Raw genomic sequence first — 16,478 nt, 5'->3', positions numbered from 1 at the left:
GTCTGAGCACGGTCTCTTGGTAGAAAAGCAGTCGCTAGCGTAGTGTTTAGCTCTGCACCTATGAACTGTAGTAGATGAGTTGGTGACAGATGGGATTTCTGGTAGTTGATGAGAAATCCCAAGGAATGAAGGACTTGGATGGTGAGCTTGAGGGAAGTGACAGCACCTTCTTTTGAATGACTTTTGATCAGCCAATCGTCCAGATAAGGAAACACGTGCACTTTTTGTTTGTGTAGGTGTGCCACTGCTGCAGCCATGCATTTCGTGAATACTCTTGGTGCTGATGCGAGGCCGAATGGCAGCACTCTGTATTGAAAGTGTTGATCTAGTACCCGAAATCGCAGGTACTGGCGATGAGGAGGGTAGATGGGGATGTGAGCGTAGGCATCTTGAAGATCCAGAGAGCAGAGCCAATCTCCCCTTTGAAGAAGAGGTAGAATGGAGCCTAGGGATACCATTCTGAATTTTTCTTTTTTGAGAAATTTGTTGAGATTCCTGAGGTCTAGGATAGGACGAAGGCCTCCTGTTTTCTTTGGAATGAGGAAATATCGAGAGTAGAATCCTCTGCCCTTTTGAGGACCAGGAACTGGTTCTATGGCCCTGGCTCTCAGAACGGTGGATAATTCTGTTTGAAGAATTATGGAGTGTTGATTTATTGAGTGAGAGTGAAGTGGTGGATTCTCTATAGGGGTAGTTGAGAAATCCAACCTGTAACCGTGAGTTGTGATGGATAACACCCACTGGTCGGTGGTGATGGAGGCCCAATTGCTGAGGAAGTGTTGAATGCGGCCTCCTACAGGTGTTTCTGGGAACGGATTTATGCTGCTGCTCTCTGGGGATGTTCAGAAACCAGAAGTGGCTGTCGTTTGTGGAGGTGGCTGAGCCCTCGGCTGCCTTTGCCTAGGCTGCTGGCGTTGTGCTGGGCGGCTAGGTCTTTGTCTACCTGCTGGGGGGTAGTATCTACGTTGGCGATAGTAAGGCCGTCGAGTGTCTCTTCTTGGAAACTTTTTAGAAGAGGCCTGTGACTCCTGAGGCTGAGACGACAATTGCTTTAACGTCTCCGAGTGGTCTTTAAGTGTCGCTACAGCTTCTTTTATCTTGTCTCCGAAGAGATTATCCCCTAAGCATGGTAGATCAGACAAATGATCTTGGACTTCTGGGCGAAGATCCGAGGCTTTCAGCCATGCCCATCGTCTTGCCGCTAGAGCTGATGCTGACAACCTTGCTGCTGTCTCAAAGCAGTCGTAAGTTGCTCTGACTTCGTGTTTGCCAGAGTCAAGGCCTTTATGTACAAGTGTTTGAAATGCCTCTTGGTATTGATCCGGAAGGGCAAGAGAAAGTTCTTGAACCTGTTTCCAAAGGTTCCTTTGGTATTGGTTCATGTACAGCTGGTAAGATGTAATTTTTGATACCAGCATGGAACCCTGGAAAACTTTTCTGCCTAGGTTGTCTAACAACCTACTCTCTTTCCCAGGCGGCACTGAAGCATGAGATTTTTGTCTCTTTGCCTTCTTTTGGGCGGATTCTACCACCACTGATTGGTGGGGCAGTTGTGTCCTTTGGAATCCTGGAGTTGGTTGTACCAAGTACGTGGCTTCAGCTCGTTTGTTAACCGGTGAGACAGAACTTGGATGCTCCCAGATTCTGTGTTGAAGTTCCTGTAAGACTTCATGAACTGGGATTGCCAACATCTCCTTTGAAGGGTCTACAAACTGTAAGACTTCCAAAGTCTTTTGTCTCTGATCCACCTCTGTTTGTATAGGGAATGGAATGGTATCAGCCATTTCCCTAACAAAATTTGTAAAGGAGAGGTCTTCCGGTGGAGACTTTCTGTGATCCTCAGTTGGAGATGGTTCCGAGAATAAATCTTCCTCCGAAGAATATTCAGAATTGGAATCATCCGGTTCATCCTGTGGCCTGGGGTAAGGAACTGATGCCTTTACAGGTGAGTGTGGCCTAGGGGGCCCCGGTACCCCTGAAGGGCCTGGAAGTGGATCCTGTGGTACTTGTCTTGTCAAGATCCCCAGTAGTGTGTCCAATTTGTTGAAAATTGGGTGCAGAATGGGAACATCCTCCTGAGTAATCGGTGCTGGAATCAGCTTTCCTGGTGAGGGCACCGGCATGGGCATCGGTGGCACCGAAGACGGAATCGGAGGGGGTGTATGTGGTATCTGTGAATGCACCGGGGTTGGAATCGATGTCGGTTCCCGCGGCATCGTCGATGACCCTGGAATCGTTGGTGCGGAGATGGGCATCGATGGTTGTGGAATCGGCATCGATGGTGGAATTGCGTCTCGGAGAGCCTGTTGCACCGCTTGACGTATGAGGGAGTCAAGTTCCACTCGCACAGCTGGTGAAAACAGAGCAGCTGTGGAGGGAGGCGGTGTTGGCGATGCCGATTCTTCCTCAGGGCCCTGAGGAGGTTCGGAACCCGGCACCGATATCGGTGGGGATCGCCCGTCAGTAGGCCTTGGAGCCTCTGCTTCCGTCCGGGTTTTCTTTGCCGGAGAGGCCGTACCTGTGGTAGTGTCTCCGGACATCGACTCCCGCCGTCGTCGATGTCGATGGCGATGCTTCTCAGGCTGTTTGTCGCTTCCTGAAGTGGATGCCTTCGATGAAATCGACGGGGATGGAGTGGAAGCGTCTCCCGCAGCCGGAAGTTTCTTTTTTAATAGCAGTTGCCGAACCGAGGCCGATGGCGAAGACTGAGCCGAAGTGGACGGTCTTGGAAGCAGCTGAACTGAAAAAAGCTGCTCCATCTTCTCGGCCCTAAGTCGCCGACCCTTACTGGTCATTTCAGCACAGGATGAACATGCCTGAATGTTGTGATCCTTGCCTAGGCAAAGAACACATTCAAAATGCGGGTCGGTAATCGACATTGTTCTAGAGCAATTCGGGCACTTTTTAAACCCGGAGGCCATGGCGCTGGACGGCCGTCGACGGCGAAAACCCGAATTTTATCGTTCCCAGCCGGGAATCGAAAGAGAAAAAAGTTACCGCTGGTAACAAATGGGAAAACCCCTGCGGTGAAGGTAATATTTTTTGAAATTTTCCGAATTTTTTTGGAGATGAAAAATTCACCTCAGACTCCAATCAAACCGCAAGGCTAACCGCTTCGCGGAAAAAAGAAGACTGAAGAGAGACCCCTGTGGCAGGAAATATCATAGCATGCTGGGCATGCTCAGTAGGCACTCCGGTGCCATTCAAAAGTTTCATAGAAACTTTTAAAGAAGTTTTCCGTACATAGGGCTCCATTACTGATGTCACCCATATGTGAGGACTAGCATCCTGCTTGTCCTGGGATAAATACAGTTTTCAAGTTTAATAAACATTCTAGCAACATTTATCATTACATTTAGGTGACGAAGGTCCTTGGAGAAATTCTGGGGGGAATGCACTTGACCTCTACTTTGGAAGTTGAGTGATGTGCATTACCTGCAGAGGTTTATCATCTTTAAATGGTGTTCTTTAGGAGAACTTTTAAGGTGGAGTATGTCTTAGCTCAATTTAAGCTGGTGCACCAGGAGGAAGAGATTTGAAGAACAGAAGAGTTGCTGGCGTGAAGGCAGTAGGGCAGTCTCTCTCCTTCCTTGCAGCTAGTGGCCAGTGTCTAACAAGGTTATGGCTGCAGAAGGTGCAAAATATACCCCTGGGCAGTGCTGCTGAGCCACATGAGGGCAATCATGGATTTTAAATGTGGTGGAACTCCTTCCTAAGAATAGGGAAGACGACATAGAAGGATTTGTGAATATTGATAGCTATTCTTTCTGAAAAGGATGGACTAGGGCTAGTTCCTATGCTAAAGAGGAAGAAGAGAAAAGAGTTGATGCTATGCTAAAGGGCAGAGGTATACCGAAGGCCCTGGCGGCCAATGCATTTGTGTTGCTTCCCCCCGTGCCGTTCCTGCCCCAACCCCCTCTGAAAGTTACACTAATGCAACCCCCCAGAAAAGAAATGAACTGACAAAAGCTTCCCTGCCTGGAGGCAGGCTGCCAACACTGCCCCTTCCATCCCTGCTAGTGAAAGCAAACAAAAACATTCTCTGATAAAGAATAAGATCAAGAGTCAAGGACTGTGATGTGAAAATTATAAATTCTTCCACAAGTTCCAATTTTTCCCCACTTCTGACCAACAGGAGGAAAAAAAAAAAGGAAAGATCATTCCAAATTTGTCCTTTTTCCACAATTCACTGCAGCCTCATTATAGCACACTGCCTGTCCCCTCACCAAATACAGAATACATAGACTACAAATTAGAAAGAGAAACATGGAGATAAAAGCAGTCCTGCTGCTTCCTTCTCACTCAGGCCGCCTGCAGGTTGGAGGCGATTTCATAATTTCATATTGTCTCGGTGGCCAGACAGCCTCTTGCTCATTTTGTCTCCCTGCACGTTGAGGTGAGTTTGTAGCCCCATGACCTCTTCTTCATTTTGGCAGCTTTCAGGTTGGGGTGAGTCAACGGCCCCAACAGACCTCTTCTTCATTTCAGCTGCCGTTGGGTTGGGGGTGCACTGATGGTCCCAATGGACTTCTTCTTCAGCTGCCACAAGATGGGCTCTGCGGTGACCTTGATGGGCCCCTCCTTTTTCACGGTCCAATAGCCACCACAAACCCCCATGCACACAAGGCTAAGAATGCCTCTACACTGCCTCCTTAGACATGCGGTCCGACACAGTCTTCTGATTTCTTTCCAGTGCGTGGGGCCCAGGTGATGTTTTCTTCCAGGCCTACTTCTGCAGCAGGGCCCAGAGTTTACTGGAAAGTTCCTGATGCACTGAAAAAAAAATATACAAAAAAAAGGCTCCCAGATACCTCCTTCAGCCTGGCAATCTTGCCCTCCCCCCCCCCCCTTCCAAAAGGGGATTCTTGGACGAAGTGTGTATTGTTATTGTCGTCATTGCTGCTACTAATACTGTAAGAAACCAGTGATTTCTGTGAGATTTACTCTGACTGCTGGTAATGCCAGAACTGTGAAAGAAAAGGTTTTGTTTGAGGATTCCTTTTGGAATGAAACTCGGGAGCAGTCAGAGAAGGTCACAGAGTGGAAAGAGTGTCTGATGGAGCTTTCCCGATCCAGCTTGGTAAATACAGCCCTTACCTCTGAGCCAGGTTCAATTAGTTTTGCTTTTGAACCCACAGAGATTGGTGCTCAGTTCACAAACTGGCATCAGACCCTCAATCATTTTATGTGCCCTGAAAGGGTGTTATAGTTATTAGTCAGGTTTAACAGACTCTTATTCTGCTTTTAAAAACAGCAAAAAAAACCAAACCAACCCAGAAGCAATGGTGCTAAACTCCATTCTGTTCTCCTATTTCTAATTGCTATCTATCTACTACATTGTGTCTATTGTGGTCTTCTGGTCCTCATTGTTCTTGTTTCTTTAGAATCTTAACTGGGGGCATATACTGGAGCTAGAAAAAATGATTTTATATACAATATTTTTGTCCTATGAGTACATTTAAATATTTTCCTGGCCAATAATGGGATCAATGAATGTGCTTTGGTACCTAATTAAGACTATATATATTAAAAAAAGAAAAGAAAAGAAAACTGTGAAATCTTACCATGAGAAAAGCAGGTCATCCCTTAAAAACGAAACTAGAACTTTTCCCTCTCATTCTCCAGGTGAGAGAGAAAGAGACCACTTTTCAAACAAACAGCCAAATACCTGGAAATATTCAGTCTTTCAGCCTATGGCATTCTTCTCATGTTGTAAAAGATGATGTTCAAACTGGCTTGCTGGATTACAGGGATTTGTACACTTGAGATTTATGCACAATCAAGCTTTTGTGAATACAGCAACACATTTGTATTTACGTCGTCACTGAACTGTTAAGTTACATTTTCACAACATAAAGTGGGATTTGGAAGAACAAACCATGCTACTGCATGCTAGGCCTATATGTGCCTCCTCTTCATTCTGTTAAAAATTACTTTAGAGCAGGGGTGGCCACCTCCGGTCCTCGAGAGCCACAAACAGGCCAGGTTTTCAGGATAGCCATAATGAATATGCATGCGATATTATTTGTGAACAATGGAAGCAGTGCCTGCAATTCTATCTCATGCATATTCATTGCAGATATCCTGAAAACCAAGCCAGTTTGTGGCTCTCAAGGAGTGGAGTTGGCCACCCCTGCTTTAGAGAATGCTATTTCATGCTTATGTACTGCCTGTTCCCCCAACAGTGGACCCTAATGAAAGTTTCTCAGAATGTCTTGATCTTAATAATTGCTGATTGTGCAGAGTACATGAAATGTTTAATTCTTACCTTAAATACTTCCACTGGAAGAGGACACTTTGCTGCATCACTTAGGGATTTCTCTAGAGCGCATTTCCAATCATATATACTCTTTAAACAATGGATGTCTACAACAGAAACAATATGCAACATAAGCAAACAAATCTGGAGAATTCCTATGCAAAGGAAAAAAGATCAAGAGATCGTAAAATACATTATTTTGAAAAGCACTTTACTGCACGTTTAAATTGAAGATGTAAAAGAAATAAATCACACAGGTCACATCTGTTCAAATTCAGGACAACTTCATCCAGGTACATTTAATTAGACTACTGTTAAGTCTTCTAGGGTTATTATCCCCCTACTCACAGAGGATTTAATTCCCATAGGGTCAAATTACACAGGAAAAAGAAAATCACACAATAGTGCTAACCAATGGCTGAGAGGCCAGAGAAATGCTTCTGAGGGGGAGATCATAGGTCTGTTGGGGCAGGGATTATGGTTGAAAGAGCACTCACAGCATCTACGAAGCTAGACAGGCATTATGATTGCCTTTATTACAACATCTACTGGCTGAAAAAAATAAAATTTGACAAAACTAGCTGCTCTGAAAGCAGCTCTAGAGCTGAAACTAAAAGACCACATGCATTTCCTTAAGGTCTTCAGTGTGGCTATCTGAAATGTTAAAGCAGTATAGAAGAGAAAGAAATTAGAACTTGACTCCTAAGGTTAAGAGAGACACTGAGTGCAGAAGGCTCCATCTCTATTAAAGCGGTTCACAGGATAAACAATTGTATTATGGAGATGAAGCAGCAGCTTATAGCATGAGGAAGTTAACTCTTATTTAATTAGTCACATTCTCAGTGACAAAATACAAAACAAATAGCAAAGGACAGGTACAATACAAATTTAACCTTGGAGGAAAAGCAAACTGTCATATGTGGCCCTAAGCACTTAACTCCTGACAACGCAAGGTGTTGGATTTGCCAAAGGCAATTTGTCTTCCAGCTTTCTATGCTCTATGCATGGGACCTACCTAAGAGAATGCATTAGACACTAACATGCATTGTTAGTAATGAAATTATTGGGGCCTAACAATCAGGCCAATGCAATATCGTGTAGAAAATGTGCTTCCAAACTGGGCGCATGTTTTTTTGAACACATGCACATCCACCTGTCCTGGGCACTCGATGCAATAGGCAAAAGAGTTACTGCGCTAAAAGGGACCCGCAATGGGTAATTTGTGCGTCTCTAGCGCTCTGCATCACCCAGGAGAGTGGCTGTACATCCACAACAGCCTGGCCAGCACTCCATCCTCCGACAGGGCTGTTCCCGATTGGTCCTTTTCACTGACACTTGTCACATGATCCAGGAAGTACCACAGAAAGCAGGATATTTTTTTTCATGAGCCCTTCAATGAGGCATGTTTTAATGTCTGCTTCCGGGCAGGCGTTAAATTTGCCGTGTTAAAATGGGCGCCTTGGCCGCGCAGCAATTTTTGGCATTGCAGAGTAATAGCTAATAGCCTCATTTACATGGCATTTGAATGTGATGAGTGCTATTACCTATGCATTCGATTGGACACGCATTTTGGACAGGCTAATCCCCGTATTGCATCAGGCGTTAGTGTCGCGCATCCATAACACGCATCAAATCGCGAGTTTAAGTGGCGCGCTGACCTGAGCGCCTGCTATTGCATTGGCCTCAATGAGTGTTAGGAAACCACAGTGTTAAACAGAGCTATTTACTTGTGATGTTCGTTCTTGGCTTACAGCAGCTCTGTGGACATGGGTCATGTGATCTGGCTGTGAGTGTTTTCAGTAAAAGCTTTGAGCAGGCGCAGCAGTGGACTTAAGTGACACTGAACCAATTGCCCCTCAGTTTAATGATTAGCAAAGACAGATAGACAAAACATAAATCTCAAAAGAGGAGGTCACTGAGTGGTGTGACTCTCCAGAGATGCTGTGATTAGAGACTAGAGATTATAGGTACAGTAGCTAATTACACTTTCTTTGTGATCAAATATCCAGAATGGAGGAACACATAAGGGACTCGCTAGCTAAGTGCTGTCTTCAAATGAATGGGGAAAAAACACAACAATATCAACCAGAGGAAAACAATACATTTTCTTGTCAAAGGAAAATCTCTTTTCTCCTTTTTTTTATTTCAAAGAAACTCAAACATGAAACAGAAGACAGGAAGACAATCCTGGACGTCAACAGTAAAGGTCCTTAGAAGAATGGGGCAACATATAATCCGCAGAAATGACCTTGCAGCACTCATAATCCAAAAACAGGAGAAAAACAACAGCATAGTAAAGAAAAATCTGAAGCAAAAACTCAGCAGAAGTCTGAAAAAAGAAAACCAAAACAGAGTGACAGCTGGTTCCATGCCACACAACCTCAAAAACATCCAGAAAACTCTGGACATTCCTCTCCAATGCACACAACCGGGTCCCATGACTTGCATGTGCCTCCATGGAGGCTGCTTGTGAACAGAGAAACTGCATCTCACAGCAGCTGATTTTCATTTCTGGCACAAAGTAAAGGGCTTTATTATATAAAGAGGCTTTCCATTTTAAGGCCAATGTACTAGCTGCAGCAAGTCATCCAGTAACGCTTTATGTACTAAGCTAATTATATTCAGATTACAGTCACGCTAAAATAGCTACATAACAACAAAAGTTTTAAATGGGATATCCATTTTAATACTGCCGTGGTATGTGCAAGGCCTCTTGGCTCTCACTCGAACTTCCTGATTCTCAAACCCTTCCAAACTATGGGGCATACACTGTTCAAAAACGTGAAGCCTTGAACCGCAACAGGAGACGTGGCAGTCTGCTCTTTTCCTGACAGCTTGGGTGGGAGCAGTGAAAAGGAGCACACTGGTCAGGGGCTGGGTGAGTACATTCAGGCCGATGCAATATTCATCATCCAATGATAATGGATACAGGGTACAGGATACAGGATACAGGGTCAGTGCATTGCTGGGCATGCCCAGTAGGTACCAGTCAAAGTTCTAGAAACTTTGACAAAAGTGTTCCGTGATTGGGCTCCATCCTGATGATGTCAGCCATATGTGAGGACTACCATCCTGTTTGTCCTGTAAGAAAGCAGTATTTTCTGCTTTTTCTGTACACTTTTTTGGGCTCCTCAAAACTTAACGCCTGCTCTGGGCAGGCGCTTATTTCTGAGAGTAAAAATGTGCACGTTGGGCACACATTTTGTTTTTTTGAATAAGGGGAGAAAAGCTAATAGCCTCATCAACATGCATTTGCATGTGATGAGCGCTATTAGCTTAGCGGGGGGTTGGATGTGCATTTTGGACACACTGATCCCCTTATAGCATAAGGGGTTGTGGACTGGAATTCTGTGTGTGTCCAAAATGTGCATCCAATGATGGGTTAAACAGTGCGCTTGGCTGAGTGCACTATATTGCAGCGGCCTGATTGGGAGGCAGAGGATGCATGAGTGCGTTGAGGAATATCAAGCAAGTTAGTGCTTAGTGACAATCGGGCATGAGACTGAATACATGCAAGGAATCGGAGGGGTGAGCGGGTTGGTGCATAAGAGATGGAGGATCATAGAGGTGGGTACTAGTATCCATTCTAGCAACTACATTTTGGAGATGGCACCTAGAACTGAACTAGATTTATCCAAGCCTGAATATGAGGGCATGCTGTGATAGTAGGGTGTAAAGTGAAGAACAAAGTCTTAGCATTGTGAAGGGCAAAAATGTACTATTTTTTCCTCCCTAATATGCAGTGCAATTGTTAAGGGATAAAGGGCAAGGCATGGCTTGCAAATATGCGAATAATTTTGTAACCATGGATCTTGTAGTTAATTTTGAATACTGCCTACAAGGTACACACGTACAAAATCCTGGGGGCTTAGGGCCTTGATGTGGAAAGATGGCCTTCTTGGGGGGAGACCAATGTTGATGGAGGACTGACGAATGGCCCTTTCACTTTCAGCCAGATGGTACAGAGGATATTGCAATCCATTGTGTACACGTTATAATTTTATGTCAGCAGAAAGATTCCAAATTACCCTTGTCAAGTGATGTGCAGCTTGTTAATATAAACAAAAAACACACTTTGAAATGTCTGTATACAAATGATAGGAGTCTAATAAATAAGATGGGAGAGTTAGAGTGTATAGCTCTGGATAAAGAGGTAGATATAACTGGCATCTCAAAAACCTGGTGGAAGGAGGATAACCAATGGGACACTGTGATACCGGGGTACACATTATATCAAAATGACCGAATGGATCAAACTGGTGGACGGGTGGCACTATATGTTAAAGAGAGCATTGAGTCAAACAGGATAAACGTTCTGCAGGAAACAAAATACAATGCTGAATCATTATGGATAAAAATTCCAGGTGAAAAGGGGAATAAAACAGTAATGGGGGTGTATTACCGTCCACCTGACCAGAATGGACAGACAATGAAATGCTAAAAGAGATTAGGGAAACTAACAACATCAGCAGCACAGTAATAATGGGTGATTTCAATTACCCCAGTATTGACTGGGTGAATGTCACATCAGGACATTCTAGAGAGGTAAAGAGCCTAGAATAAATAAATGACTGCTTCATAGAGCAACTGGTACAAGAACTAACAAGAGGGGAAACTATTTTAGACCTAGTCCTTAGTGGAACATGGGATTTGATGTGAGAGGTAAAAGAGTGCTGGAGCCACTTAGCAATAATGATCACAACATGATCAAATTTGACAATTACTGGAGGAAGGGCACTAAAAATAATCTACTGCAACAGCATTTAACTTTCAAGAAGGTGACTATGAGAAAAAGAGGAAAATGGTTAGGAAAAAACTGAAAGAAGCGATTACAAATGTTAAGAGTTTTGATCAGGCATGGATGTTATTTAAAAACACCATCTTGGAAGCCCAGACCAGATGTATTCCACACATTAGAAAAGGTGGAAGGAAATCTAGAACGACTACAGGAATGGTTAAAAGGTGAGGTGAGAGGCTATAATAGCTAAAAACATCTTTCAGGAAATGGATCCAGATGAAGAAAACAGGAAACAGCATAAATAGACAAGTTAGATGCAAAGCAATAAGGAAGGCAAAGAAAGAATTTGAAAAGAAGCTTACTATGGAAGCAAAAACTCATAATAAAAACTTTTTCAGGTAGATTTGAGGTAAAAAGCCTGTAAGGGAGTAAGTTGGACAATTAGTTGATCAAGTGGGAAAAGGGGCACTTAAGGATGACAAAGCCATAGCACAGCGACTAAATGAATTCTTTGCTTCGGTATTCATGGAGGAAGATGTAAGATATATCCATGCCAGAAATGATATTCAAAGGTGATGATTCAGAGGAAATGAACAAAGCTCAGTGACCTTGAAGATGTACTAGGGAAAACTGACAAACTAAAGAGTAGCAAATCATCATGGTATACATCCCAGAGTGCTAAAAGAACTGAGAAATGAAACTGCAGACAAGCCACTGGAAATCTGTAAACTATCATTAACATCATCTATGGGACCTGAAGACTGGAGAGTTGCCAATGTAATGCCAATTTTTAAAAAGGGATCAAGAGGTAATCCAGGAAACTACAGACCAGTGAGTCTGACGTCCATGCCAGGCAAAATGGTAGAAACTATTATAAAGAACACAATTGCTGAACATATATAGATAGACATAGTTTAATGGGACAAAGCTAACAGATTTAGTCAAGGAAATATTGTCTCACCAACTTGCTACATTTCTTGAGGGCGTAAATAAACATGTGGATAAAGGTGAGTTAGTTGATATAGTATATCTGGATTTCCAGAAAGCATTTGACAAAGTCCCTCATGAGAGACTACTTAGGAAATTAAATTGCCATGGGATAGGAGGCAATGTCCTATCGTGGATTGCAAATTGGTTAAAAGATAGAAAGCAGAGAGTAAGGCTACATAGTAAATTTTCACAATGGAGAAAGATGAATTGTGGAGTGCCCTAGGGATCTGTTCTGGGACCACTGCTTTTTAACATATCTATAAATAATCTAAAAATGGGAACAAGTGAAGTGATCAAATTTGCTGATGGCACAAAATTATTCAAAGTTGTTAAATTACAAGAGGATTGTAAGAACTTGCAGGAGGACCTTGCAAATCTGGGAGACTGGGCATGCAAATGGAAAATGAAATTTAATGTGGACAAGTGCAGTTATGTACTTAGGGAAGGGTAACTCAAATTATAGCCACACAATGGGAGCTACCATTCAGGAAAAGATCTAGGCATCTTCATTGATAACACATTGAAATCTGTTCAATCTGCAGCAGCAACCAAGAAAGTAAATAAAATGCTATGGATTATTAGGAAAGGATTGGAGAATAAAACAGAGAATATCATAATGCCTCTGTATTGCTCCGTGGTACATCATCATCTTGAGTACTGTATACAATTCTGGTCATCACATCTCAGAAAAGATATAGCAGAATTAGAAAAGGTACACAGAAAGGCAACTAAAATCATAAAGGGGATGGAACGATTCCTCTATGAGGAAAAGCTAAAGAGCTTCTTCAGCCTGGAGAAGAGAGAGCTTAGGGGAAATGTGAAGAGGTCTATAAAATAATGAGTTGAATAGAATGAGTAAGCGTTAATCAGTTGTTAATCCTTCAAAAAGTACAAAGACTAGAAGACACATAACGAAGTTACTAAGTAATAGATTTAAAACTAATAAAGAAAAATATTTTTTACTCAACGCATAATTAAGCTCTGGAATTTATTGCCAGGGGATGTGGTGAAAGCTATTAGTATAGCTGCATTTAAAAATGGTTTTGGACAAGTTTCTGGAGGAAAAGTCCATAAACCATTATTAAGGTGGAGTTGCAAATATCTAGTACTTATTTTTGGGATAAGCAGCTTGGAATCTATCCCTTGAGATCCTGCCAAGGATCTCAAGGGATAGAGATCCTTGGCAGGATACAGGATACTGGGCTTGATGGACCATTGATCTAACCCAGTATGGCAAGTTTAATGTTCTTATACAAGTGACAACAGCAGGATGACTACATATTGTTAGGGGCAATAGGGATCGAACCTGTCACCCTGAGTGTTCAAGACTAGGGGATCTTGCAGTGGTGTCAAAGGGACTAGGAAGAATCCCCTAGTAAATATCAAGAGAAGCAAACTAAGGGAGATCTGTCTCCGGAGGCTTTCTATTGGACCAGCATTAACTGTGGCCTAAATATACCACACCTAAGAAGCTTCAGTCTGTCACACCTTTGCTGGTCTAACAGTCAATACAGAGTTTGCTCCATGTTATCCTATTGCCTGGCTACATTCCTGTATTCCTCTAATCTTGGCATTCATCTATGCTCCTGATCCCTGCTCCAGTCTTGGCCTTCAGCTACAGTCCTGCTCCAGTCTTGGCCTTCAGCTAAACTCTTGCTCCAGTCTTAGCCTTTAATTCATCCTAATTCTTGTTTTCACCTAGAAGTCCTGGCAGCCATCTGCACCCAAGAGCTCAACCCACAGGGAACGGCAGCTGCCTTAGGAAGAAGACAGTGGCTTCAGACTACCTGGCCTCTTGAGATACGTCTCCTGCTTAGCCATTATACCTTCCCTCCCTCCGTAGCATGGGCTGTAACATATCTCAAAAGGGATAATCAGGGTACTGCATATTGTAATGAAGTTGATAACATATCATATGACTCAAAAGCCATATAAAGGAGTTAAGTGACATTTCCAAGATAAAAAATGCATCTGCGAGGCTTTGTTTAACAAAGGATGTGATCATTTTATTTGCGAATAACTTTTGACTGTACATTTTTCTAGGTCTCAAATTTGGGTAAAGCTAGTTCACACAGAATTATTAACTTGCTATTTAATATTGTCTTCTTAACCTGACTCAAATCGTTAAACTAGAAAAGAATTAAGATTCAATATAATTTTAGTCTGACTATAAAGAGAGTTTGCATAGTCTTGCCTCCATTTGTAACTACATCTATAAGAGCATTTACACCATTTCTTCCGCAGAACTAAAATTTACTACCTCACTCATGAGAAGAGGAAATATTCTCAATTCTTATGCATGAAGCTGCTAATATTTCTGTCCCTGGACCAGGTGTGAGGGTGAATGTTAAAACAGTGAGCCAATCTGAGTGTCAATTTAGGAAAAACACACAGTGAAAAACAGAAAACAAAGCTCGAATTCAACAGACTTTATTAAAAAAAGATTTGGTTTTGCATTCTGTAGCCGTGGAAAACATTTTAATGAATAAAGCCCAATAACTCCTGAAAACATTTGATGAGATGCGCCAGCAAAGCATAATAGCATAGCATGTACTGGGATTTTAAAGAGGACAATTTTCAAAATCATTTATGTGGCTAAAGAGTGATTTATTCACCTAAGTTGACCTCCTTCAAAACAGCTAAAAGTATATGTGCAGTCTCACACATTTCGTCGCAAGTTTCTTTAAAAGGGTGTCCTGTGCCTTGCTTATAGAAATGCTGGGCTGTGCATTGCTATGCAGAGAAGTGGGTTTAATTTCCAGGTCAGGCCGGCAGGAGCTAAGGATGCATTCCCAGACTTGGGGGTGGGGGTGTCCGAGTCACAATCATAACATCTATTGGCCAGCTTTAGAGACTAAAAGGAGCCATGATGCCTGATGGTCACTGCGACGACTGGGCTAAGTGAGTTGGGAAGGAATATAAATAAGGGGGGAAAATCTCCAGGTAGTTGCAAATGAAAGCTCATGGCACTGGATCTCAGTAGCTCAAAGGAGCAGGGGGGAACAGCTACACGCTCTCCTCCCCCACAAGCCCCCTACCAAAAAGATATTCATTTCAAGTAGATTAAGGTAATGCTTTTTTTCCCACCACTTACTCTCTCATATGATTTTAAAACCGTAATTCAGTTTTGAAAAAAATGGCAAAGCTGCATTGCCAAAATCCAGCTCCCAGAAAAGGAGCAAACAGTTACATACTGGTCAGATCACCCTTCAGTATAATCAGCAAAATGACTGTTACATAAAGGTACTTGGATTAATCAGGCTACTTTTGCTTGAAGCAGATGTATCATTTTGTTCAATATTTAAGCAATGTTATTTATTTTTATTCTTCCTGAAGCTTTTACCTGAAGGTGGGTCCATTCTGTAATTATTCTCTTGACACCAGCCGACTGGTCGAAGTCTACAATCCAAGTAAAACAACCACTGGTCGCAGGAATCTGCTTCCTCCAATCCCACATAGCGAAGGCGTAATCTTCCTCCAACATTCTCAATCACACTAACTATCCAGAACTGAAAGGGGTTCTGAGAGTCTTGCAGCTCTATTAAGGAATCAACTGTAATGAGGTCTACAGGGTTTTTTCCTCGCAGGGGCTGTTTGAACAGAAGCAAAACTCCACATTTTAAAACTTCATTCTACAGACTGCTCATTGAAACAGATTTAAAATAGAAGTTAATTTTCTTTTTAAACCATTATCCATCCTTATTCTTTTCCAACACATCTATTGGATTATTTCACAGAAAAGCCAAAAGCAATGCAAGTACTAGAGCAGCACAATTTTCAAAATTTGAGCAAACAAATGCTAAAGCAATAAAAAGCTGTGCATTTATTTTGACCATTTCGACAGTTTTTGCTAGTGGTACAATTTTGTTGGTACATTAGCTGTTTAAGTAAGCAGAGTTGCTTACCTGGAACAGGTATTCTCAAAGGACAGCAGGATGTTAGTCCTCACATATGGGTGACATCAGGATGAAGCCCAATCACAGAACACTTTTGTCAAAGTTTCCAAAACTTTGACTGGCACCTCCTGGGCATGCCCAGCATAGCACCAACCCTGCAGCCAGCAGGGGTCCCCCTTCAGTCTCGTCTTATAGTAAAAGTACATGTGAAAAATAAATCAATACATCGTAAGTGAACCCAACTCCGCGGGGTGGTGGGCGGTTTTCGTGAGGACTAACATCCTGCTGTCCTGTGAGAACACCTGTTACAGATAAGTAACTCTGCTTTCTCACAGGACAAGCAGGATGGTAGTCCTCACATATGGGTGAGTACCGAGCTGAGGATGCCTAAGCAATGCACCAAATGTACCCAAAGACATGCAACAGGCACAACAACTGGGGTGGAATTTGGTAGAGGGCATCCTGAACCCTACCGGGTTGGCGGAAGGATGTTGGTATCTCAGTTCACAAATGAGTTGCGTAGCACAGACTGGCCAAAGATGGAATCTTGTCTGCCAGCCTTGTCTAAATAATAATGGGCTGCGAAGGTGTGGAG

At 42.8% G+C, this 16,478-nt stretch overlaps 1 protein-coding gene across 7 annotated transcripts in view; it reads right to left on the bottom strand.

The window, feature by feature from the left end:
• The window catches only part of SFMBT2 (Scm like with four mbt domains 2), a 563,685-nt gene that overhangs the window by 281,292 nt on the left and 265,915 nt on the right, over window positions 1-16,478 (bottom strand). For all 7 annotated transcript variants that reach the window (XM_029615682.1, XM_029615688.1, XM_029615685.1 and 4 more), the window contains 2 exons: window positions 15,331-15,577; window positions 6,269-6,366 (listed from right to left, as the gene is read on the bottom strand). In XM_029615682.1, the coding sequence (XP_029471542.1) occupies window positions 6,269-6,366; window positions 15,331-15,577 (345 nt within the window). The remainder of the gene's footprint in view (window positions 1-6,268; window positions 6,367-15,330; window positions 15,578-16,478) is intronic.

Source organism: Rhinatrema bivittatum, chromosome 9 (assembly GCF_901001135.1).
Source record: "Rhinatrema bivittatum chromosome 9, aRhiBiv1.1, whole genome shotgun sequence".
Taxonomy (NCBI): domain Eukaryota; kingdom Metazoa; phylum Chordata; class Amphibia; order Gymnophiona; family Rhinatrematidae; genus Rhinatrema; species Rhinatrema bivittatum.
Note: the sequence above shows the minus strand (reverse complement) of the source record. Positions and strands in the feature narration are given on the sequence as shown.